Raw genomic sequence first — 21,237 nt, 5'->3', positions numbered from 1 at the left:
ATACAGCTAATGACAGAACTGGAATAAATAAATTAAACATCAAAATCCAAGGCTAAGGTACCCCTGCTTTCAAGTTGAAAAATACTGTTTTGGATATCTTGACATGTAAGTAGAGCGAAAGCATTCCCATGTATATGCAACTAACCCCAAATTCAGGATGAACCAGCCAAAACATCTACACAGCCAGATACTCATAACAAATATTGTCAAAGTTAATAACACAGATGTATACTTTATGCATGGGGTCTAGGAATCTGCAAACAGAGCAAAAAATAGCCTCTTAATTTGCAAAATAAAGCAGATGACACAAATAAATATTCCAGTTTTGTTTTGAAAACTTGAGCTGTGATTCTATCTTCTGTAGCTGCAATGATACCTCCTAGAATGTATCATGTAGGATGTAATAACCCATAAATATCTCAGACAAAGAATGGTTTAAGATAGAAGAAATTGAGTCAATTTTCAGATAGGTATAACATTAAATTTGACACCAAGTACCAAACACTGTCATTAGCTATTTGCTGAATATTAAAGCATACAGAGATAATTTTAGTAAGTTTCTTTCTACACATGCCAAGTATCATATCTGCCCCACTAAAAAACACAGAAAAATGTGTTCTGTACACTAATAGGCTGCTTAGGATTCCATTTAATTTCCTTTAAAATTAAGATACTATTGGTCTGAAAGCTTAGCTGAACAGAAGTGAATGAGGTAAATAAGTAAACCTTAGATGAATTAGACCACCAAGTAACAAAAAAAAGTCAACATTCAAAGCAAAAATTCCCCAAACTTAGTTAAACTTTGTTGTATTTTTTGATCTCCAGTATATCCAAAAAATTCAGATTTCATTAGATTTAGATAAAATTCAATAGTAGAATCAACAGCACTTTACATCATGAAGATACATCTTAAGACAACATACAGTAGATTTTCTGGTGTCCATCCTCAACAAAAACAAGTGACTCAGTCATGATTATTACCACGCTGCATAATAGATCACCACACACGTCAGCCATTCACTGGCATTGCCTCTCAACCCTTCATTCTTTGAAGTGAAAAGAACAACGCTGGTGCTTGAAAATCATGCTCCAAGAAATTAAAAGAAGCCTGAATTTCAAAGAAGGAGCGGGACAAGGAAGAGAGAGCTGGGGGGGAAATGTTGGTTCTTTTGGTTCAATTCCTGTTCACTTCTGGGAAAGAAAAATAATAAAACAAGATGAATAATCCCATGAACGCTATTTACTCAGAAAATATGCATTAATGAGGAAGACAAAGGAAAACTGAGTACTGGTAAATAATGCTAGCAGTTTAAATAAAGGGGAAGTGAAGACTGAATTCATAAGAGGGCAGGGAAAAATGGAGTGTAATGTGAAGGGACATTTTGCCACAATATGTGTTACATATTCAGTTGAGAAGGTTCAATCTCAAAAAAATCATTGAAAAAAATTGTACACCAGTAAATACGGAGTAAAGAGGAAAAGAATGAATGGCATGCAACAAATGAAGTAAACAAAGCAAAGCAAAAAAGCAGGACAGAGGAGATTTAGACGACTCTTTTGATGTTGAAACAATTCCAGGTTACACAGATGTAAAACTCACTGAAGCAAGTTTAAACCTGCTTCTTTCTGCATTAGCTTTCTAGTAACCAGATGGTGTAGTTTAGCTGTCAGACCTCACTGGAATGTAAGTAAATGGAATTGCCTCAATTCAGTCGGAACCTACAGATCTTGTCCTTAAAATAGTACCACTGGCTGCGTATCAGATTTTCACTGTAGTACTGTATGACAACAGTTAAGAAACAAGCGTTCACAGTTAAAGCTTTTCACTAGACAGCTGAAGTATAAGTAAATGGTATTACGAAGATGGAACTGATTGAAGTGTATAATTTTAACATTACTTGCTAACATGTAGTTAAAAACAAACAAACAAAGACAAAGCAAACAGAAAAACTCCTGTTTTCACTTTTACATTGTACTTCACCTAATCCTATTCACTTTTTGTACTAAAATGAATTCCAGCAGAATTCCATAATCTGGCCACAGCTTAAGCAAAACCTGACACTTTCATTTTTGAGAATGTCTGACTATCGTGTCTTCTCAACGTGAGACACCAAAGAGGCCTCAGCCTTCCAGGGAAATGCATTTTTGGAACATTAGAATTTACTTGAACTCTCTCATTTGGGACCATAAAAAAAGGAGGAAAAAAACCATGGCAAATTTGTTTTTAATTTCTTTTTGTCTGAGTACAGCAGTATCTTAGAATTAAGATTTATCAGTCCTTCACTCTGTGTAAGAAGGCAAAGGAGATAAAAAGAACTGAAACAAAAAACATGTCGAAGTGTTCTCCATGAAGTTGACTACACACATGAACTAAAAGTTGTCAACAAAATCACTGTAAAAAAAATCAGGTTTTCAGTTTTGTTTAGTTCTCTGGAATACAGAAATCTTAAAAGGTAGCTTATCCTATTATTTTGTTCAAGCTCCACATAAATTGTGAGATACTACAATTGTCAGCTTAATGAAGGCAATTCGTGCATGCAGGAAGTTGGAAAGTCTTGCAAGATATTAGATAGTGTATATTCCAGGCTGCGTATTTTGGAAGTCTAAGACCTTGTAAAGAATGCATCTTTTGGAATAAGAACACTCAGGACATTCTGTGGTGAAGGACTCTTCCCCTTAGTAACAGAAAGAAAAAAAAACCCTTAGGCATTCTGGGGAGAAAGAAGCTTAAAAAGATCTTCTCCAGTTTTTATACTTTAAGGAAAAAAAAAAAAGCCTGCAAATTATATCCTATTTGTAATTTGTGTGCTAAATATTATTTAGCAATACTGAAACTTATTTGAGGCTCGGCCTTTTTGGTAATTGGTGCAAACTGAAATACTATTAGTATGGTCACTGTTGGTTTTTTTTTTCCCAGAGAAAAAACACAAATTAGTTGATTTAGTTTGGATACATGTTAACTTACATGAAACAAGGTGTCAAGCATTGCATATACTACTAATAATGTGAAGAGCAAAAGAAAAATTGAATAAGTGGTTTTCTAGTCTTTCCATATTTAGACAAATTGTTTATTTCTTATTCTTGACTGTCATTAGCATCCCTGTAAATCTGTACAGCTGCTACAACCCTCAATCTCTCATCAAAACTTCTACCAAAGTTATTTTTGTCATCAGCTGCTTTAAGTATGTATGTCCCCTTACATGGTGTTGCATCAATTTCATCTCTGAAACATTTTATACTTGTCATCTGGGACCACAGAAAAATTTCAAGAACATCAGAATTTTGTACAAATTATTTTCATTGATGAAGCAATAAAGATTAACTTCCTCAGTTGTTGAAATCTGGATTTAGAGCTGCACTTTCACACTGTGGCTTCTTCCATTATCTCATTAGTTAGAAAATTTGTCAAACATGCCTGAAAAATGCCAATGGTCCTTTGCATGCTAATATACATAGCTTGTGCTATGCGTATCACTGCATTGTCTTGTAAGTGTTCAAATACTTAAAACGCAAGCTTTTTGGAAAAGGAGTGTACCTTCAAGATAAAATAAAAATACTAATGACTGCAGAAAATATTTCAGAAGATCTCTTTTTACAATAATCTGAGATTCACCTCTAAACCCTTCAGCTGTTATGCAAGGTGATTACAAGAAGAAAAAGAAGAAAAAAAATAGAAATAATGAAACTGTATTGGACACGAATTACAACTGAGCTTGGATACCTAATGGTGGATAACTTCTCAGCATGGTCCAGACTTTGGGCAAGGTAAAAACTCCAGGATAAAAAAGTAAATTGAAAGTTAACATTCTAATCAGCATTAATTACCAAAAAGTATGTTGGACTACGATAATGGCAAGATGATTAATTTCAGATATTGCCTTTGAGAACCACCTATATATAGTCACCCAGTCTTTAAAATGACTTATCCTCTGTAAAACATCAGGTGCCCTTTCAAACTTCAAGGCCTTGGTTTGTGTCTCAGTGCAGAGGAACCTGCCCCGGTTCCTCTGTCCTTTACACAGAATTGCCTAAATCCTGGAAATGTCACTGGACTCTCACAGTTTAAAGGAGGCAGAGTAAAACTGTTCAAGAATGATTTTGAAGTTCAAAAGTCTCCTCCAGTATGATTTCCCTGGATGTTCTTCAGAAGAAACAACGTTTAAAGAAAAGTAAAAATGATAGGCTGCTACTTTTTGCATAGAAGAGTTATGAAGGGGCTATGGCCAAAAAAAACTTCCCTCCCAAAGCCATGCAGCTTGCAGGAATGATAAGCTTAGCATCTCCTCTCACAGCTTTTCTTCCTCCCCCCATGCCCATACATCTACAATGAAAAAATGAAAGACAACTGAGGAACGTGAGTGTGAACTTGACCTTACGTCTAAATTTAAATACAGTGAAGGCCACTTATCAAATTGCCTGGAGCTTTATTCTGTCAATAAAGATGAACCTCAACAGTGACACTCATTTATCCTTAACACTGGATTTCACTGGGGTGAGACTGAGGATTTTCTTGTACAATTACCCTATGGTAAAAGTGATCTTCTGCACACAAAGTCTAATGGCACTATAGTAAGGTGATATAACTTGGCACTTCTATATGAAGTTACTACACAAGCATGACTATGATCTGTGAGAAAATCTGATTAAACCCTTCCAAATTTAGCTATTTCATTCATAGTATTCAGATCCAACCAAATCTGTAAGACGGGTCTAACACTTGTTTGGATTTCCCACTAGTCATCAGGTACAGATATCAGCAGCAGGTAATTTGCAAAGCAAACACATCAAAATGGTATTGCATAACCACATTTGCATAAAAATCTGTGATAGGCTTTGTGGGGGTACTGAAAATTTAAATCAAAGTAAATATCTATGAGGAAAAACATGACCCATCAGACTTTAATAAAAGGAAAAAGAACAGCACATCAGAGGACTTCATTATATCTAAAATGTCTATTTTTACAGATCTGTGGAACTGATTAAAAAAATATCCTTCTCCTGTGAATTTGCCTTGCATCATTAGACTGCCACAGCTACATCTGTAGACAAACAACATAGATCTGGAAAACAGTTAAACAGTGCTCAAGAAGACCATTTCTCTCTGTTATTTTTAAATGAGAAAACAAACAACTGTGGCATCCAAAGATAAAAAAGAAGGGAAAAAAAGGAAAGAATTCATGGAAACACGCCATGTCATCCTGGCTTTCTATCAACAGCAGTTAGAAAATAAAGGCTACCTCCCAGGCTATGTTGAACTGGGGACACTTGGGGTTAGTGGCCAATCACTATCTTGAAATCTTGAGCTCTTGTGTGTGAGGAAAAGGTAGATTTGGGATCCATGTAGATGATCCCAGAATAATCTCCATTTTGCACACAGTGTGTACGATCTTGGTAGAAAAAGGGTCTGAGAAACGCACACAGAAGTCAAAGTTAAGGCTTGCACTTAGTGTCTCACTCACTGTCCCTTGCTGTTGTGTCCAAGTCCTTTGCGAAAACCGAACTTTATCATTTAAGTGGGGGATGATTTTCTCAGTGATCATGCAAAGAGGTCCTGATCAGTTTCAATTCTAATGAGAAATTCAATCACTTCACTAAAACTGCACGAAAATAATGTAAGGTTTTCTCACTGACAGTGAATTGGGACCTGCACTGAAAACCTGTAAAAGAAAATCATTTCTGTGGCCTGATCTACAGCTACTGTGGCAGACAAGTTTCACCGCTTTTAAGGAGTGGGAGAAACGCAGGCAGGCAGAGCACACACCGCTGTGCACGTTCTGCTGTGGGAGGAAGAAAAGTTTTACACACCTGGAAACAGCACAGCCTGAGCTACAAACACAAAATGTGCTCCCTGACCAGAGTCCAGTTTCTACATGAGTGTGTGTATTTACACCCAGGCTGAAGTTGTTCATTTTTACACATACAGCTTATTCACAAACAATATAATTGAACCCATACATGTTGGGTGGCAGAGATCTGACATTACAAGGGAGGACTGAAAACTGTCCCTTTATCAGTATCAACTTGCAGTGCTGAGAGTATAGTATCAGTTTGCCTATCAGAAGCCACAACAATACAGTTAAATTAGGTAACTAGAAACCAAAAATGTTGACATCAGGTTGAACTACCTTTTCTGGAAGAATTTGCTGTAACTAAGTAGCCTTAAGCTACTTCCAGTCTCTAATATACATTTAGAAATGTGACAACATGACTTTTAATGACAATGCATTTGAGTACTTATACCTATTATACAAAGATATGCTATTATTGCTATTTATACACTATAGCTTTGGGATATCAGTGAAAATATGAAATAACTGACCCAAAACAATAAAAGCAGATATTTCAACTTTCTTCTGTAAGAATTTTCCCATAGTATTTTCTTTTCTTTCTAATCTCTCTGAATAGCACCCTTTCTTCACCAGACTTGAAGACCATTTATAAACTGATCTATCAGTATTGTCACCTCTCTCTTTCACTTTCGTTGCAAGAATCATCACTAAGGTAGCACATATTCTACCTATGAGGCAAAACTTCATGTGCCAGAAGAGCAATGCTTACAGTAATGGGACAATATCAGCACTCAGAAAAAGAGTGACAGACAAAAGAACAAATAAAGAGTAAATCAAGAATATAACTTAAAATCTCTAACATCCCCTGTATTACATACAATCAGCAAAATAAAGTTCTGCAGCTCTTTAGAAACACACAAAGTTAACAGAAATTTTGGAAATTTCAGTCTAGGATCTGCTGACAAAATCAGGTTCTGAACATAACGAATTCAGAGTTGCAGCTGTTAAGTAAAAAGCCTTGACTTGCCCTTTTGAGACTCTATCTGACATGGTCCCCTTGCTCAATCTTAGAAAGTGATCTTACCTTTCGGAAATTGTTTATATCCTTATCCATCATGATCCACAGGCAGATACAGCAGGAAATATATCCCTCCCTACACAGATTTATATGGCTTGCTGTGCTATATTATGCTCAACAGAAAGTAGCCCAATCCTGTTCATCACATGCTGCCCCATATTTGCAAGCTCAACATCCCTCCCAGGACAGCATCAAGCACCATGGAATTACAACCTATTAACTCCCCTCTTGGGATGAAACCCCAGCCTTACTGAAACGCTCAGTGACTCCGAAGGGGAGGGATTTCCCCTTCATATTATTTACACCAACATTAAGTGAGGACTATAAGCTGCTTTACACACGAACTACCTCTTACATTTTGTAGCATCACATATAAAAATAACCAGTATCAATAATATTACTTTGGTACTTTCCTTTAAAATGAGAATATGAAATCAATGCTGCATCTCATTTCCCTATTGCAATGGCTTAAGCAAACCACAAAAAAATCTTGCGATCTAAACTGACATCATTTATTAAGATTGTCTAATCTACTGAAAGTTGCAACTTTAAACAATGTAAAGAGAACAGAAATTTTTTAAAAAGCCTTTGGTTATGAACCACCTCCAATTTCAAAAGGTTTATTATCTAATTAAAATTGCTATCAGAGTCAAGATTACACTTCTTTAAAGAAAACATAACAAATTCACTTATTGATGTTACCAGAATGACATGATCTCATCAAAATTTGACTAAGTCAGAAATCATGAACTGACAACAGAAGCCAAATTCTGCCTTCCTGATTCTTGTATGAGTTTGTTGCAGTAGAAATTTCCCCCTTGTTTAACTCCATTAATTGAGAAAAATCTCACCCAATGAACTCTTATACCCAGGAGTCTTAGGAAAGAAATTCTTGGCTTGAACTCTCAATCATACAGGATAAAATCTACTCTATGTAGCCAAAGCAAAGCTTTATTGATAAAAAGCAGCTTTATGCAAATTTTCAGCTATAAATTACTTCTAAAGCTTTGGCACTGTAGTGTACTGACATCTATTTAGAAATGCTATTTTGTTCTTTTTGGATGCTTATCAGATATCTTATCAGATAAAGCTTTGTTCATGTGAATCTAATTATTCATGTTTTAGCTAAGCTCTTTCCTGTTAAACCTTCTTGCAAAATGACTTAAAACTGTTTCCTTTTCTGAATAAACTGAGTAATTCCAAAAAACTTTTGCTAGAAGAACAATAAAGATTAGAACCCTTTTGGTCTTCAAAAGATTAACACCATAGAATTTAACACTCTCCTCCTTTGAACTGGGTCATTTTTAGTACAGCAACTTAGCCTCAGGTTACTTCAAAGAAAGTGCATTATACTGTCCTGTATAACATCAAATGTGTTAACAGATAGAAACATTATTTAACAACAGTAGCCTAAAAATTAGTGTTTAACATATGATCAGAATCAAGTAACAGTTTTTCTGCAAAAATGAACGCCGTATTTTTCTCTTTACAAGCCCAAACCATAGCCATACCAGTCAGAGATAGACAAGTTGAAAGAATGGTACACAGGAAAAAGGCTCAGATATGAAAAACTCAATGCATTCCTTTAAAGTTATTTTAACTACAGTTGGTCTTTTTACAGATACTCACTGCACTCATGATAAATATAAACAGTTTAAGAGAAGATTACTAATACCAACAAGGCTTCCCTCATTTCAGTCATATTTCTTAGGAACAACCTAGGAAAGACTGAAGAAAGAAAGGCAAATGATCTAATTCAGGAGTATGCTTTCATTTCAAAAGAATCTGAATTAATAAATTTCAAGATATCCCCAGACATTCCTGAAAAATTACCAAGTTCTATTATTTAAAACATTTGGTGTATACTCAGCCTTAGAGATACTACATTTAGATGTCTATACACCGATCTTTATAATCCACAGATGTGGTTCTGTACACCCTGAAACACACATCTACTTGTAAATCTACATACAGCTGAACAGGGACTCAATTGCCTTTGAATGTAAATGGGAGCCAACACAATCAACTCACATGGAGACAAAAAGACCTAATTTTAGGTGTTGGATGTCAAACCCTATCCCTGGTTTCAAAGCAGTCAAAACTTCATTTCCGTTCTTCATAACAACATGAAGTAAATACTGAAACGAAAACTGAATTTGCAGTTACATATGGTGAAATTTCACCAAAATCAACACATTCCAGAAGAAAAGTCTAATTTTATTGACATAGCCTTTCTTGAAGACAAAACATTTCATCAGAAAAAGAAAGGAGAAAAATAACTCTAGTCCACAGAAAATGGAAAAATAAATCAAAGAACTGAGAGGTTTTCTTCTTCTTTGTCCCTTATGGCAATACTTATGGCAATACTCCTAACAGACAAGACATGTGCTCCACAATTAAATCCTTGTAGACATGTACTCAGTAGTAAATAACTTTAGAGATCATTGAAGATTTAGATACAAATGTTAGCAACTGGAGGAAGGACCTCCCTCAACAGCTCAGAGGTGTTAAAACAAGAAAAATATTAATACTAAATATAAAGCTGTTTTCCTACCTGTGTGTAGACAAATTACTGAGGTTCAGCGTGTATTTTTCTTCAGCAGACAGACCATCCATCATCAAGTAAAAAACATGAAAATTACTCTGGTTGAGAGGTTGCATAATGACACGAGACTTCTCCAACATGTATGTATAAATCCTAGCTGATTAAGAAACAAACAAATAATTCATTGTTATCTTGATTGCTCATATATTTTAAACTATTAAACACTGCAACAACAAAAAATAGAAAATATTTTTATAAAGCAGTTGGAGGTACGTATGACATCAAAAATACTACCACTCATAGTACCATGGTTTTCTATATAAAATCATGTATACAATCCTAATTCTACTAAAATTAGTTTCATTTTCTTAGGGAACCAGTTGCCCTATTTGGCAAGATTTTCAAAGAGAAAAGCTATTAGTAATCTCACCCAGAGATTACTACACCCAGAGTAATCACCAGTGCAGCTATCTGAGAATTCCAAGCTCCCTCTTAATGAAGAAAGATGTAATATTCAAGATGTCTTGGAAAAATGGTCCATGCAGCCACTTCTTCTTTCTCTCTTGGCAATCAAGAATGCTCATCTTAATAGTACAGATTAGCCACCTAACTTCTAGATGGCTACAACGAGACAAATTGTATGGTTGTCAACAAGCTCACTAACCAACACTTGGGGAAACATGGGTATTTCAGAAGGGCTGTGATGAGCTTGCCATTTGAAAAGTCACATGTATCAGCACATCTGCAAGGAAGGGGAAGGAGGAAGAACTCAGCCATGATTTGGCTATGGAAATGCAGCTTATAGGACCATACATAATTCCATGCCCACTATGGTTTTTGAAAGATGCACCTCCAATAAGGATGCAGTACACTATGTTGCGAATTCATGCTTTTCAATCCCTGCCATACCGCAGAGCTTTCACAGTGTATTAGTGAGCACCTTTATCCTGGAAAAAGTTGTTGTTGAGTTTAGAGGTTAAAATGCACTGCTCAGCAACGAAGGAGCTATCTTTTTGAACCTGTGTGAACACAGAAGTATATTAAATCATACTGTCCAATGGTGTGGATGATGACCAACTCTACAAGCAGTTGCTGCATGCTCAATGCAAATTCTGGCATGTGCACCCAGTAGCACAGTAGACACTTTCTCTTAAACACATACCATTTTTGAGCCACTAACTTTTTTTTCATATCTTTTTTCCTTTTTTGAAGAAAACTGGGATTAAGCATAAAATAGCACTGAGTTATTCAGAGCAGTCAAAAATGCTACATTTCTAGGTATACCCAGAATTACAACTTCAAATGCCTGAGGGAATGGAAGTTTGAAGGCAGAGTTGGAGTTTAAAGATTTCTAAGAATGGAAAGCACTGAAACATCCTTTATTCTTCCTGTATCTTATTTCTTACTTCACAGAACTAACCCTACCATCAATTAATTTTAAAAGAGGCCATTACTAATCCTCAATCACTTTTCTTTCTGTGCAAATGTCTTCACTAAGGCTTTCATAACTATCACTCAGATGTTTTCAGCATTCACTGGTTAATAAAAGCAAGAAAAAACATATTGGAAGTCATCTGGTTAATTAATATATTTAACTTTAATGGTGGACAGCACCACTTATTTAGATTACACAGATTAATTCAGTGTTTTTCAGCTACTTCAAGTCACCCACTTTAATAAGGCTAACTACAGTTCATCTCAGTTAGCATCTCTAGCAGTAGGAATAGCTGTTAAGAACTGTCAAGTTTCTGATCAGCAAGAATCATCTTAATGAAGCTAAAGTAACTCAGAAAGAAAATTATAACAGTGATATGGCCCTCCTATAAAGCAAAATGATATGTTCTTTAATGTCTGTGAAATAAAATGGAAAAATAATGGAGTTCTAGAGCAAAGTCTGTCGTGTTTGTGTAATGTCTACTATACTTACAGGTACAAGGAAACTTGTACTTCTTCTAACAGATCAGTTGATCTACAGACAGCAAGCAGACCCTGTACTGAAAGTGAGGCCAGTGAAATCTTCCAGCTATGCATTCTTTGAAACTACATTGCTCTTTATCAAAAACCTGGCTGCTAAACACAGCCACTGCTAAAGACAAAATAACATTTGAAAGTTCCAAGTTGAAACAAGGTACAGAAATGCATCAGAGAACTTAGTTAGCTGCAGTCCTTCTTACATCAAAAAAGGAAATTCATGTTTTCAACTTTTTTTTAATTGATCAAAAATGTTGGCAACAAACACAGGCCAAAATGCGTTCTGCTTCTTTTTACAAAGAACAATGATTTAGATCCTTCCATTTTAGGGCAACTGAAAAAACCAAACCAACCAACCAAACTAACAAACAAACAGCTTTGCTTTTCAAATAGCGACAATGAGAAAAGCAAGACTGGAAAATCTGGAGAATAAGTTCCTCAGGTTTGATTTTCTTTTCCTAACCTTTTGTCAGTTGTTTGAGTATACAGTCCTTGCCTTTCATCTCAGGACTTACGTCAACTTATGTAAAGGATCATCTGCCCTCCTCTTTTCCAAATAAAAACAATATGCATTAATTTAACTTATTTCACTACTACGCAATGGGTGTGTGGCACTGCCTATGAAGGATTATGATATTTTGGCAAAAGGTCCATCTTCGAGTTCTGTTACGTATGCGTTCATTTTAGAAACTTAACAAAACCACTGGTCTGTAGGTTATTCTGAATTTGTTCTGACGTATCACTTTCTACCGGTTCCTGCTGCCTTACCTTACTCTGTCACAATGAACAGTGACTTAATCTGGGTTATATCTTCTCCACTTGTTTGGATGAAAGCAATGGAAGGTACCTTAACAAAAAGCTACTTATCACAGGAAAAGTCTCATTTCAGCGTAACACTGAAAGGTTTCTGATCACAAACAAGAGTCAAAGGAGACACAAAAAACCTCTACAAATGTCTGTGATGGCTTTTAGTAGAACCACACTCCATTCTTGTTTTCAAAATCTCAAGGTAATGTTTGTAATAAGGACCAAATCAAGCCTGCAAATGAAAATAATGGCCAGCAGTTCTGTTCTGCAGACATACTGGACTTTCTTCTACAAGAATAGATCTTATGTGAGAAAAATCAAGCCATTTACAAAGTCCAGGCATGAAAGAACTTCAGCACAAACAAAAAGCAGTTTCAAAGTTGATCCAGTTCCACTTAAAATGCAAAGAACGCTATCTTGAACTTGTTCTGTATAATAAAAATGTATGTATGCACTCTGCATGCCTCTTTCTAAGTAAACTGTTTTGGACCTCTCCCTTGAAGCTCAGTCAGTTATAGAGTTTAAGCCCTTTGCTGGAGGCAGCCTCACATCACTTGAATTTTTGTTTACAGATCAGACATATTTAGCCCCGTTTCCTCAAATGAGTTATAAAGTCTTATATCAGCAGAATCAGGTGCTCTGTATATTTACACTCTTCATTCATGCTTAAACAGTGCGAGACAGTAAATACTGCCTCAAATAATCTTGCAAATTGATATACAGATTCATTGGGTAGGATTTAAACCAGGCAAAGACAACATGCAAGATTATTTTCTCATTTATTGTAATGTCAGTCAGGGGCAATTTCATTCAAATGTGATGCTTAGCAGTGGCCTTGAAAATACAACATCTACAATGAAAATAAAACAGCATGAACAACTGCAATATACATGTACTTACTTTTCTGCTGTACTGGAGTTTCTCATTCTTAACTAAATTGTGGAATTCTAGGCTACCTAAGATTTGGTTTAAGTAGTTTACACAATTCTTAGATATATGCAGAATGTTGGGCAGATAAACAATTTGTTTATATTTGTTCATGGCCTTGACTCAACCCTAGGTTTTCTCATTCTATGTCAGTGGTTTCAAAGTGATAAAGGTACAGCACCAGTCTATCAGAAAATTGACATCACAGTCTGATTAGCTGTTTCCACATTAATACCATCCAGAGACAAAGGCTGTGAATTAAACCAGTAAATATGCTAGAAAAATAAGATCCCTTCAGTGGAAGCAAGGCACTCAAAATTTTGCTGAGTACATAACATTAAGGCTTCTACACTATCCTCATCTGAGGAACTCAATGACTTAACCTTAGTACAGATGTATCATGAAAACTAAGCCATTTATGTTTCTGAAATGCTCACACACTGAAATATGTTGACGCAGAACACAGAAAAACCATTGGGAAACCATCATCCTGGTTTCAGAGCAGGATAACATGGCACAAGATAGATATGGATCAATTAAGTGAAAAGTTTTACTGTAAATCAAAAACTGAAAAAAAGTGAAACTGATTTCTCACACAGTGATATTTTCTCTCATATCTGCTAAGTAACATTGAACACTCTTGAGAAAATAAACTGTAATTACCCCCTATGAAATATTTTCAAAGAACAGTTTTAGACAAAGACATATTAATACATATTAATAATTACTTTTTTAAGAAGTTGAGCAGTTCTCGAAATGTTTATCCAGTGAAATCTAAGTTAGCTGGATCAAAAATGTGTCACCAGGCAGCTTTGCTATCCAGGAGGATCAGTGCAAGTAGGAAACTGTGTACAGTTATATCTGCACTCACCTCTCACTTTAGTACAGAGTATCTTTTTGATGGCCTACAGAGACTAGAAATGAAAGTTCTCCCAGATTGGCTCAGATGATCGGAATTTTCAGAATCCACAGAACTTGAGCTCAATATCCACTTTCATTACTAATGTGTGCTGATAATTACAAGGCTCCCACTTAGAGTGAAAGCAGACACTAACTCCACATTCTCACCTCTAACTGAAAGAAACATCAGCATGATTCCTAGTCCCTTCAGAGGAAGCTCAAAGTTATAATAACTTCTAATTTGGTAATTAGAGAGTATACCTGTTTTTTGTCTGCCCTAGGGTTAACAGCTAAGATTAAGGGATACTTAAAATGCCCAGGACCACAATAGTTCCAAATGCAGAAAGTAATCTCTTCGTTACTTTTATCAGTCAGTAAAGTGATGCACAACTGCCACAGTTTGTTAGTCTCAGGCATAAAGGAAAATATTGTCTCCTGGCCAATGGAAGAGTTATCAGCAGTGGTCGGTTTTTCCTTGTGTTCCTCTGCCACCTAGTGGTTGCACAGAGCAGCTCTCTCCCTCGTAGAACTGCTCTACTTCGGACGAGCTGCAAATTCACGTGCTATCAATCACGTTCCTCTGACACTCCATAAACTCCCTTGTTTTTTTCACATACTTGAAGGCAATTGATAACTATTTGTACGGCACACTGGGATTCCTCACCTTCTAGTCTGAGAGTAATCATAAAATAGTCATAGACATTTTAAATAATATTTACCTGCAATTAAAGTCTTTTTCTTCTCACAAAACTGTAGCTCGAAATATTTTATAAAACAGCTGGAAAAATCACTTAGGGGTGTCTTAGCGTGTCCAAAGGCTTCCAAGACGCAGTTTACCTGCAAGAAAAGATGGTAAAGCAGTAACAAAAGAAGAAAATATTTCAATAAACATCAGTGAAATTGGTTTGGGACCAGTAACTGGGAAAATAAGACTGCTTTTTAGCCTGGAATTTAACAAATTCCTTGAAAGATTTTTCTTTTTTTTTCAGTATAGAAATTAAAGTAAGATACCTAAAAAAAAACCCATCTAACTGCTGTCAGAATAGTTGGAGCTGTAAATGGAAGAGAAAAGACAAGGGCCCAACCTTGAGCTGTGCCTTTCTAGGCAGTTTGGATATAAGTGGCTGGAATCACATGGCCACAGCTGAGAGGATTAACAAGAAGACTAGGGTCTTTGATGGCAGTTATGCTTGAAAAGATACAGCCAGTTCATACTAATAACCAGCCAAAGGAATTTACAAGCTTAATATTATGCCAGAATTGTCCTGTTTTTTTCCAAAACCGCAACAAACTGGCATAAATTACTGATTTTAAATAGAATTGCTTCAGCACTCATAAAAAAGTGAGGAAAAAACAGACTCAGACTATTTTTTGCATGTCTCATTAATGTATTTCCATATGACATCTTCATTATCACAACAATTATTGCTAAAAGAGCATTATCAAAACACTAAATTTAATAAAAAATATGAAATATGCCCACCCTTTTCCATGTTTTCTCTATACTTAGTTTTCTGTTGTTGTTGCTGTACATTTAGTTTCTTACACTAAATGAATTCCCTTCAGCACTTTCCTGTTTTGTATCCCAAGAAGTTGATCACAGTGTGGCCCCACACACTACTGTTCTGAGCTAAAAGTGCTTTGCTGGAGCTGGATGAACCTGCTGGGAAGACATAGGACTGCAGAGAGACACGGATAATGTGTGGATGCAGTCACAGACTGCAGCTCTGAAAATTGGACCCTTCAGTGCTATTAATTAAAGCAGCCATTCGTGCAGTAGGTGGCAGCAGAAACTAGTGAACTTAATTTTTGTTCCATTCCTATAGCGTTGAGGTTTAGGGTGTATTTGCTTAAATTAGGCTAATTCAGCACTTAGTTTGACCGGGGCAGCTTCAGTAACTTTAAATGGTGCTATGCGTAACTGCAGCAAGAACAAATCCATGTCATTGTGTTCATTAGAGCACCTTATAAGGCAACTAAAACAGAACTACCACACAATTTCCCTGGGTGGGACCTGCTGCACCTACCTCCTCTGTCTGAAGCCAGCCGTACCATCTAAGCTATTCATGAGGAATCCCTCTATAGACAAAATGCAACTCATTTTTCTTAATATGGAATAATTCTATCTGCATTAAGTCATTGAAACATATGTCTAATTCTATATTATTTGACTAAACAAGACTAGGACTCTAACTTCTATGGCACGTGACATGGTAAGGTTCACATTTGTGTATTTTTCATTTGCAAAGCAGGGCAGACGTAGTGTTGTGAACAGTTCCTGGTACATATTGCCAGAGGACCTGGTGGGGATTTAAACTGTGCCAGGAGACAAGTCTCAGCAAAGGCAGGACTACTTCCCACACCTTCCAATTCCCACTGCTCCCACATTTCTATCCAAAACACACAGTTTACAGTTGTTTATTCACAAAGTTACTTATTCACTTATTTCTTCTACTCGTAACTTAATCTGAACTTTCTGAAAAGAACTTGAAAGATCTGACCTGAATTTTGCAGTTCTAATTCAATAACATCTATGGACTGATCAGCTCAAAACTTTTAGTTAGCCTTTGATATAATAAGTTTAAAGAGAAATAAAAAAGAGCAGTAGACCTAGATACAACTTCTGGCTCCTGGATTTAGAATTAAAAGCATATGGTGCCTATACAGAGGTACCATTCCAACATTAAACTTCATAATTTCAATGAAAAAAAGTGAAAAAAATAACATCAGTATAATAGTTAACACTGGCAAGTGAAACACAGGTTAAATACATCAGTCTAATTAGCAACTTCAATGAATCGATTACTGTGAAAAGCACTTTAACACAGCAATTGTATGACTACAGAAAGTAAAACAAAGTTAGTGTTTATTGAATTGTAGTGTTTTCTGTGTGATCTGGCTTTTTTAATGTCTTCAAAATACAAAAAGCATCACTGATTTCTAGTATCAAGCCCAAATCCATAGGACTTTTATTACTTTACTTACTGGAATGTACAAAATTGGAACCACTGTTTTGTAATCTTTCCCAACCCCAACAATCCTGATTTCTGGTTGTACATTAGTGTCAGCTGGACTTCAGACACTATCTTATCCCCTTTCTGGACTGAATCATGCATAATTCAGGGAAAAAAAACACACTGTTTTTTGAATGTCGCATGCGATGCCTTTAAAAACAAACACAATGAATGAATCTAGTGTTTTATAGAATGCCATGCACGTGGCAAGTTATAGATAAAAAACGCTATCTTGGATTGACTGTAAGTACTGTGAAGGAAGAAGGTCATCAGGGTGGATGAAAGAGTAAATTTTTTTTTTTTAAGTATGAAACTCACAACTCAGTTATGACAATGGACACTGTGTTAAAACATTTAATTTAAATCTGTCTCTCAACTGGGATCTCAGATGAGAATTTTCGACAGGAAGGGTAATTTTTTGAAGGAAGCTGAATTGACAATCCAGAATTCAGCAAAAATTTTTATGTCAGTCTGAATTGCTATAAGTACTGTGGCAGCTGTAACAATGAAACACCAATGAACTGCAATGTTCAGTCAAATGAAAAATTTACATTTACAATGTGTTAGCATGGAGTCTAATTTATCTGATATGTAAAACATGTTCTCTCGATTTCACAGTTTTCAATGGACATAATTTGGTCCTGCTACTGGAATAAAATATGACTGACCAAATATTTTAGAACTCTTGCCTATTCCATCCTTAATGCACAAATACCAGGTCTATAACTTCAGTCAGCCCTTACAGATCTTCCACAACTTTCCAATTTCTGTTTCACATACTGTTACTTCAGATGTCCAAGCACTTCTTGGAAGGGACAAAGACCACTACAACCACACAAAGAATCTTACTGACTTACTGTAGGCAGTCAGTACATACTTAGGAGACAGCACCCTATCACACTATATTTCCTATTCACTGCAACACTGCTTTCCAAAATCACTAAAATATATAGAAATAAAAATGGACTCTACTTTTTAGTTTCCTCTCATCACATCAATATGAACTTAATCCCACTTCTATTCAGGTCGAGGCAGGAAAGAAGCCTCCTTTGACATGAATCGTAGTGATCAACCCTTTAAAAACTTCTGCATAGCAAACGCCTTTTTCCTTGCTGTTCAAATGACTCTGCCTATAAAGAGGCCAGATTTTTGCCCTGTTCTACAAGGTTCTGCAAGTGTTCAGAATGCTACTTACATGTTTTATCTTTGTATCAAAGGTACTTCTGCTGGAGCTAGATCTACAAGTGAGGTGCTTCACTATTTGTTTGCAGGCTTCAGTCTTCCCAGAACCACTTTCTCCACTGTAAAATGATAAGGCAAGGAAGAGAGGAGGGAATCACTGGTTATTTTCACATCTGAGATATTATTCATGCTTTCTACTACCTGCGTTGGAATGGATGTAAGATATCTCAGTCAAATGCTCATTTGAAATAACAGGTTTATGGATAGCAGATACTCAAGAACAGAACATAGGAAACAGACTGGCTTACCATATTGATGCTGTTTCTCAGAACTGTCTATCTATACTGTCTTGTACCACAGGCCAAGCCAATCAAATCTAAAGCCATTTTGAAGGTATTTACAGCAAAGTTTTTATCTCCTCCTTTATCATCCGACCAATAAAGGAATCTGCTCTTTGCATTTCTTTGAGTTCTTTGCAGATGGGGAAATACTACTCTGGTAATCACAGGAGTCAGAAAGAAAAGAGTAAAGTGTTAGGAAGAAGGGAAAGGAAATTAAAATGAAGAAAAAAGGAAAATAAAAAGATTATTTTAGAGTTAGCTGGCATGGAGCTAACTTTCCACTTCATGATCATGATGTGGAATTCCACAGTAAGAATTCCTGAGAGGAATTCTGTCTTTCACTGCAAGAAAGACATTGAGGCCCTGGAGCGTGTTCAGAGGAGGGTGACGAAGCTGGTGAGGGGTCTGGAGCACAGGCCTTATGAGGAAGCTGGGATTGTTCAGTCTGGAGAAGAGGAGGCTCAGGGGGGACCTTATCACTCTCTATAACTCCCTGAAGGGAGGTTGTAGTGAGCTGGGGGTCGGCCTCTTCTCTCTTGTAACTAGTGACAGGACAAGGGGGAATGGCCTCAAGTTGCGCCAGGGGAGATTTAGGCTGGACATTAGGAAATACTACTTTTCTGAAATAGTGGTCAGGCGCTGGAATGGGCTGCCCAGGGAGGTGGTTGAGTCACCGTCCCTGGAGGTGTTCAAGAAACATTTAGATACAGCGTTGAGAGACATGGTTTAGTGGGGTTATTGGTGGTAGGTGGCTGGTTGGACTGGATGAACTTGTAGGTCTTTTCCAACCTAGCTAATTCTATGATTCTATGATTCTACGATTCTATGAAATCCAAATGAAGAAAATGAGGTAATAGACAATTTGATTAAGGAAGCTGGGAAGGAGAAAAAAAAAACAGTAAAGTGAAGGAATAGGGGATGGAAGCGAACTGTGGTGCAGTTTAAGCATGAAGATGGAAAGATAAAGTCAGTGAAGCCTGATTAAGGAATTTCTTACATGCATTGTAAGTTGCAACATTGTAACTGAACCAAACAAAATGTAATTTGATGCTCCTCCTTCATTTACCTGCTTGATCACATTTAAAAGACTCTTTCTGTCACAGTCAGTTAAAGTATAATGTCCATGCTGGTTGGTCAGTCTGTAAGCTAGTTCATGAAAATGAGAGGGCAGCAAAATATATGATCGGCCTGGCCACTGCCTTATGTATAATAATCTCACTTCAAATGAGAAAACAAACAAAGAAACAAAAGAGAGAAGAAAAAAAGGTTTTCATACTCAGAGGTGGGATCTCTGTGCCACTTAGTTCTTATGGGATACATACGCAGCTCTGGTGGATACCATACTTGTTTGCCTGAGAGGATGCATTCCTAGGTGTCAAGAGGGATTTCTCATTACTATATGTGATATGTCAGCTTGCTTTTCACTATGTCCTCCATGCTTCAGTATGCTTCAGTAACAAGCTGGAGGCTGCCCCCGGACTTCAAACTCCTGCTGGTAACCGTAGGAGGTTTGCAGTCCAAGGTTTGCAATCTGGATATATGCTATGCAAAGCCCTCAAATAATAGGTCACAAAGCCATATTTAAACCAGGTCTTAAAACAAATCACTTGAAATAAAGGTCACCATCACAGCCAATGTGAACTAGTATCTCTACAGGATTGACCAGATGCTCCATAAGCGCACTATACATTGCTCAAATCTTCAGCTTCTGAATTCCTACAACAATTCATTTCATGTTACATTATATTTGATGTCACTCTCAAGCATGGATTGTATGTTAACTGTACAAAGCTGCCTCTTTTTCTAAGAAGTAGCATTAGTTTTCTACCTTTATAATGGCTGTGTCTAAATCCTATGTTCTTTTACACTGTCATCAATAACAGGAGAAGAAACAAAGTGAAACAAATGCATTAGTCCTGTGATGCTCCCCCCCACAGACATTTCATACTCTTGCAAATTACAGACCTTTTGCCTGTACTATGCAGAAGGTCAGTGAGCTTACAGATATCAATATATCTTGAATCACACCTCCTACTGCTCACTCCCATGAGCCACTCCGTTGACACCTGAGTGCCATGATATGAAATAATTTTATCCCTCCATGGTACACCTGGACCAAAAACACAGCCACAACCTGCTATCATCATATCACAGGTTATCAGCAAGACTAGCAACAGTGGCTCATCAATTATTTCAGATTATAAGGAACTTAGTACTTCAAATATCTCAGAAATTGAGCAATCACAACTACACATGATGTCACTGAGCACAAGGGCTCATATGTTTGAAAATAAAATCCCTAACAACCCACATCTTGTCCAGTGCACACTGCCCTTTATATCCATCGGTAGATATCTATATCATTCTGACATTCACGTTATTTATTTCTGAATTCAGATAGTTTCCTTAACTGGATCATTACTGTTTGGCAAATGTCAATTCCAACGTAAACTAATCATATACATCACATGTTTGGGGGAAACTGTGACAAAATATAGAAGGAAGGAGCTACCTGTCACTTCAGATCACAGAACTGGCAGGGTTTTACTGGCTCCGTTTCATTTTCAGTTCTGATCAATTCTGCAGGAATATTTAAACAGACAATGACTTCTCTTGCACTGCTTGGATTACAATCAGAAATGCTGGAAAAGTTCCAACAGAATTTGTTTCGTATAAAATTCCT

The 21,237-nt window shown here is 36.6% G+C and overlaps 1 protein-coding gene across 3 annotated transcripts in view; it reads right to left on the bottom strand.

Moving 5' to 3' along the window:
• Positions 1–21,237, bottom strand: part of MYO16 (myosin XVI) — a 363,109-nt gene that overhangs the window by 138,758 nt on the left and 203,114 nt on the right. For all 3 annotated transcript variants that reach the window (XM_021415119.1, XM_021415129.1, XM_021415137.1), the window contains 3 exons: positions 18,227–18,332; positions 14,737–14,854; positions 9,422–9,569 (listed from right to left, as the gene is read on the bottom strand). In XM_021415119.1, the coding sequence (XP_021270794.1) occupies positions 9,422–9,569; positions 14,737–14,854; positions 18,227–18,332 (372 nt within the window). The remainder of the gene's footprint in view (positions 1–9,421; positions 9,570–14,736; positions 14,855–18,226; positions 18,333–21,237) is intronic.

The sequence above is a fragment of the Numida meleagris genome, chromosome 1, assembly GCF_002078875.1.
Source record: "Numida meleagris isolate 19003 breed g44 Domestic line chromosome 1, NumMel1.0, whole genome shotgun sequence".
Classification (NCBI taxonomy): Eukaryota; Metazoa; Chordata; class Aves; order Galliformes; family Numididae; genus Numida; species Numida meleagris.
The sequence above is the reverse complement of the archived record's forward strand: the minus strand, read 5'-3'. Positions and strand labels throughout refer to the sequence as shown.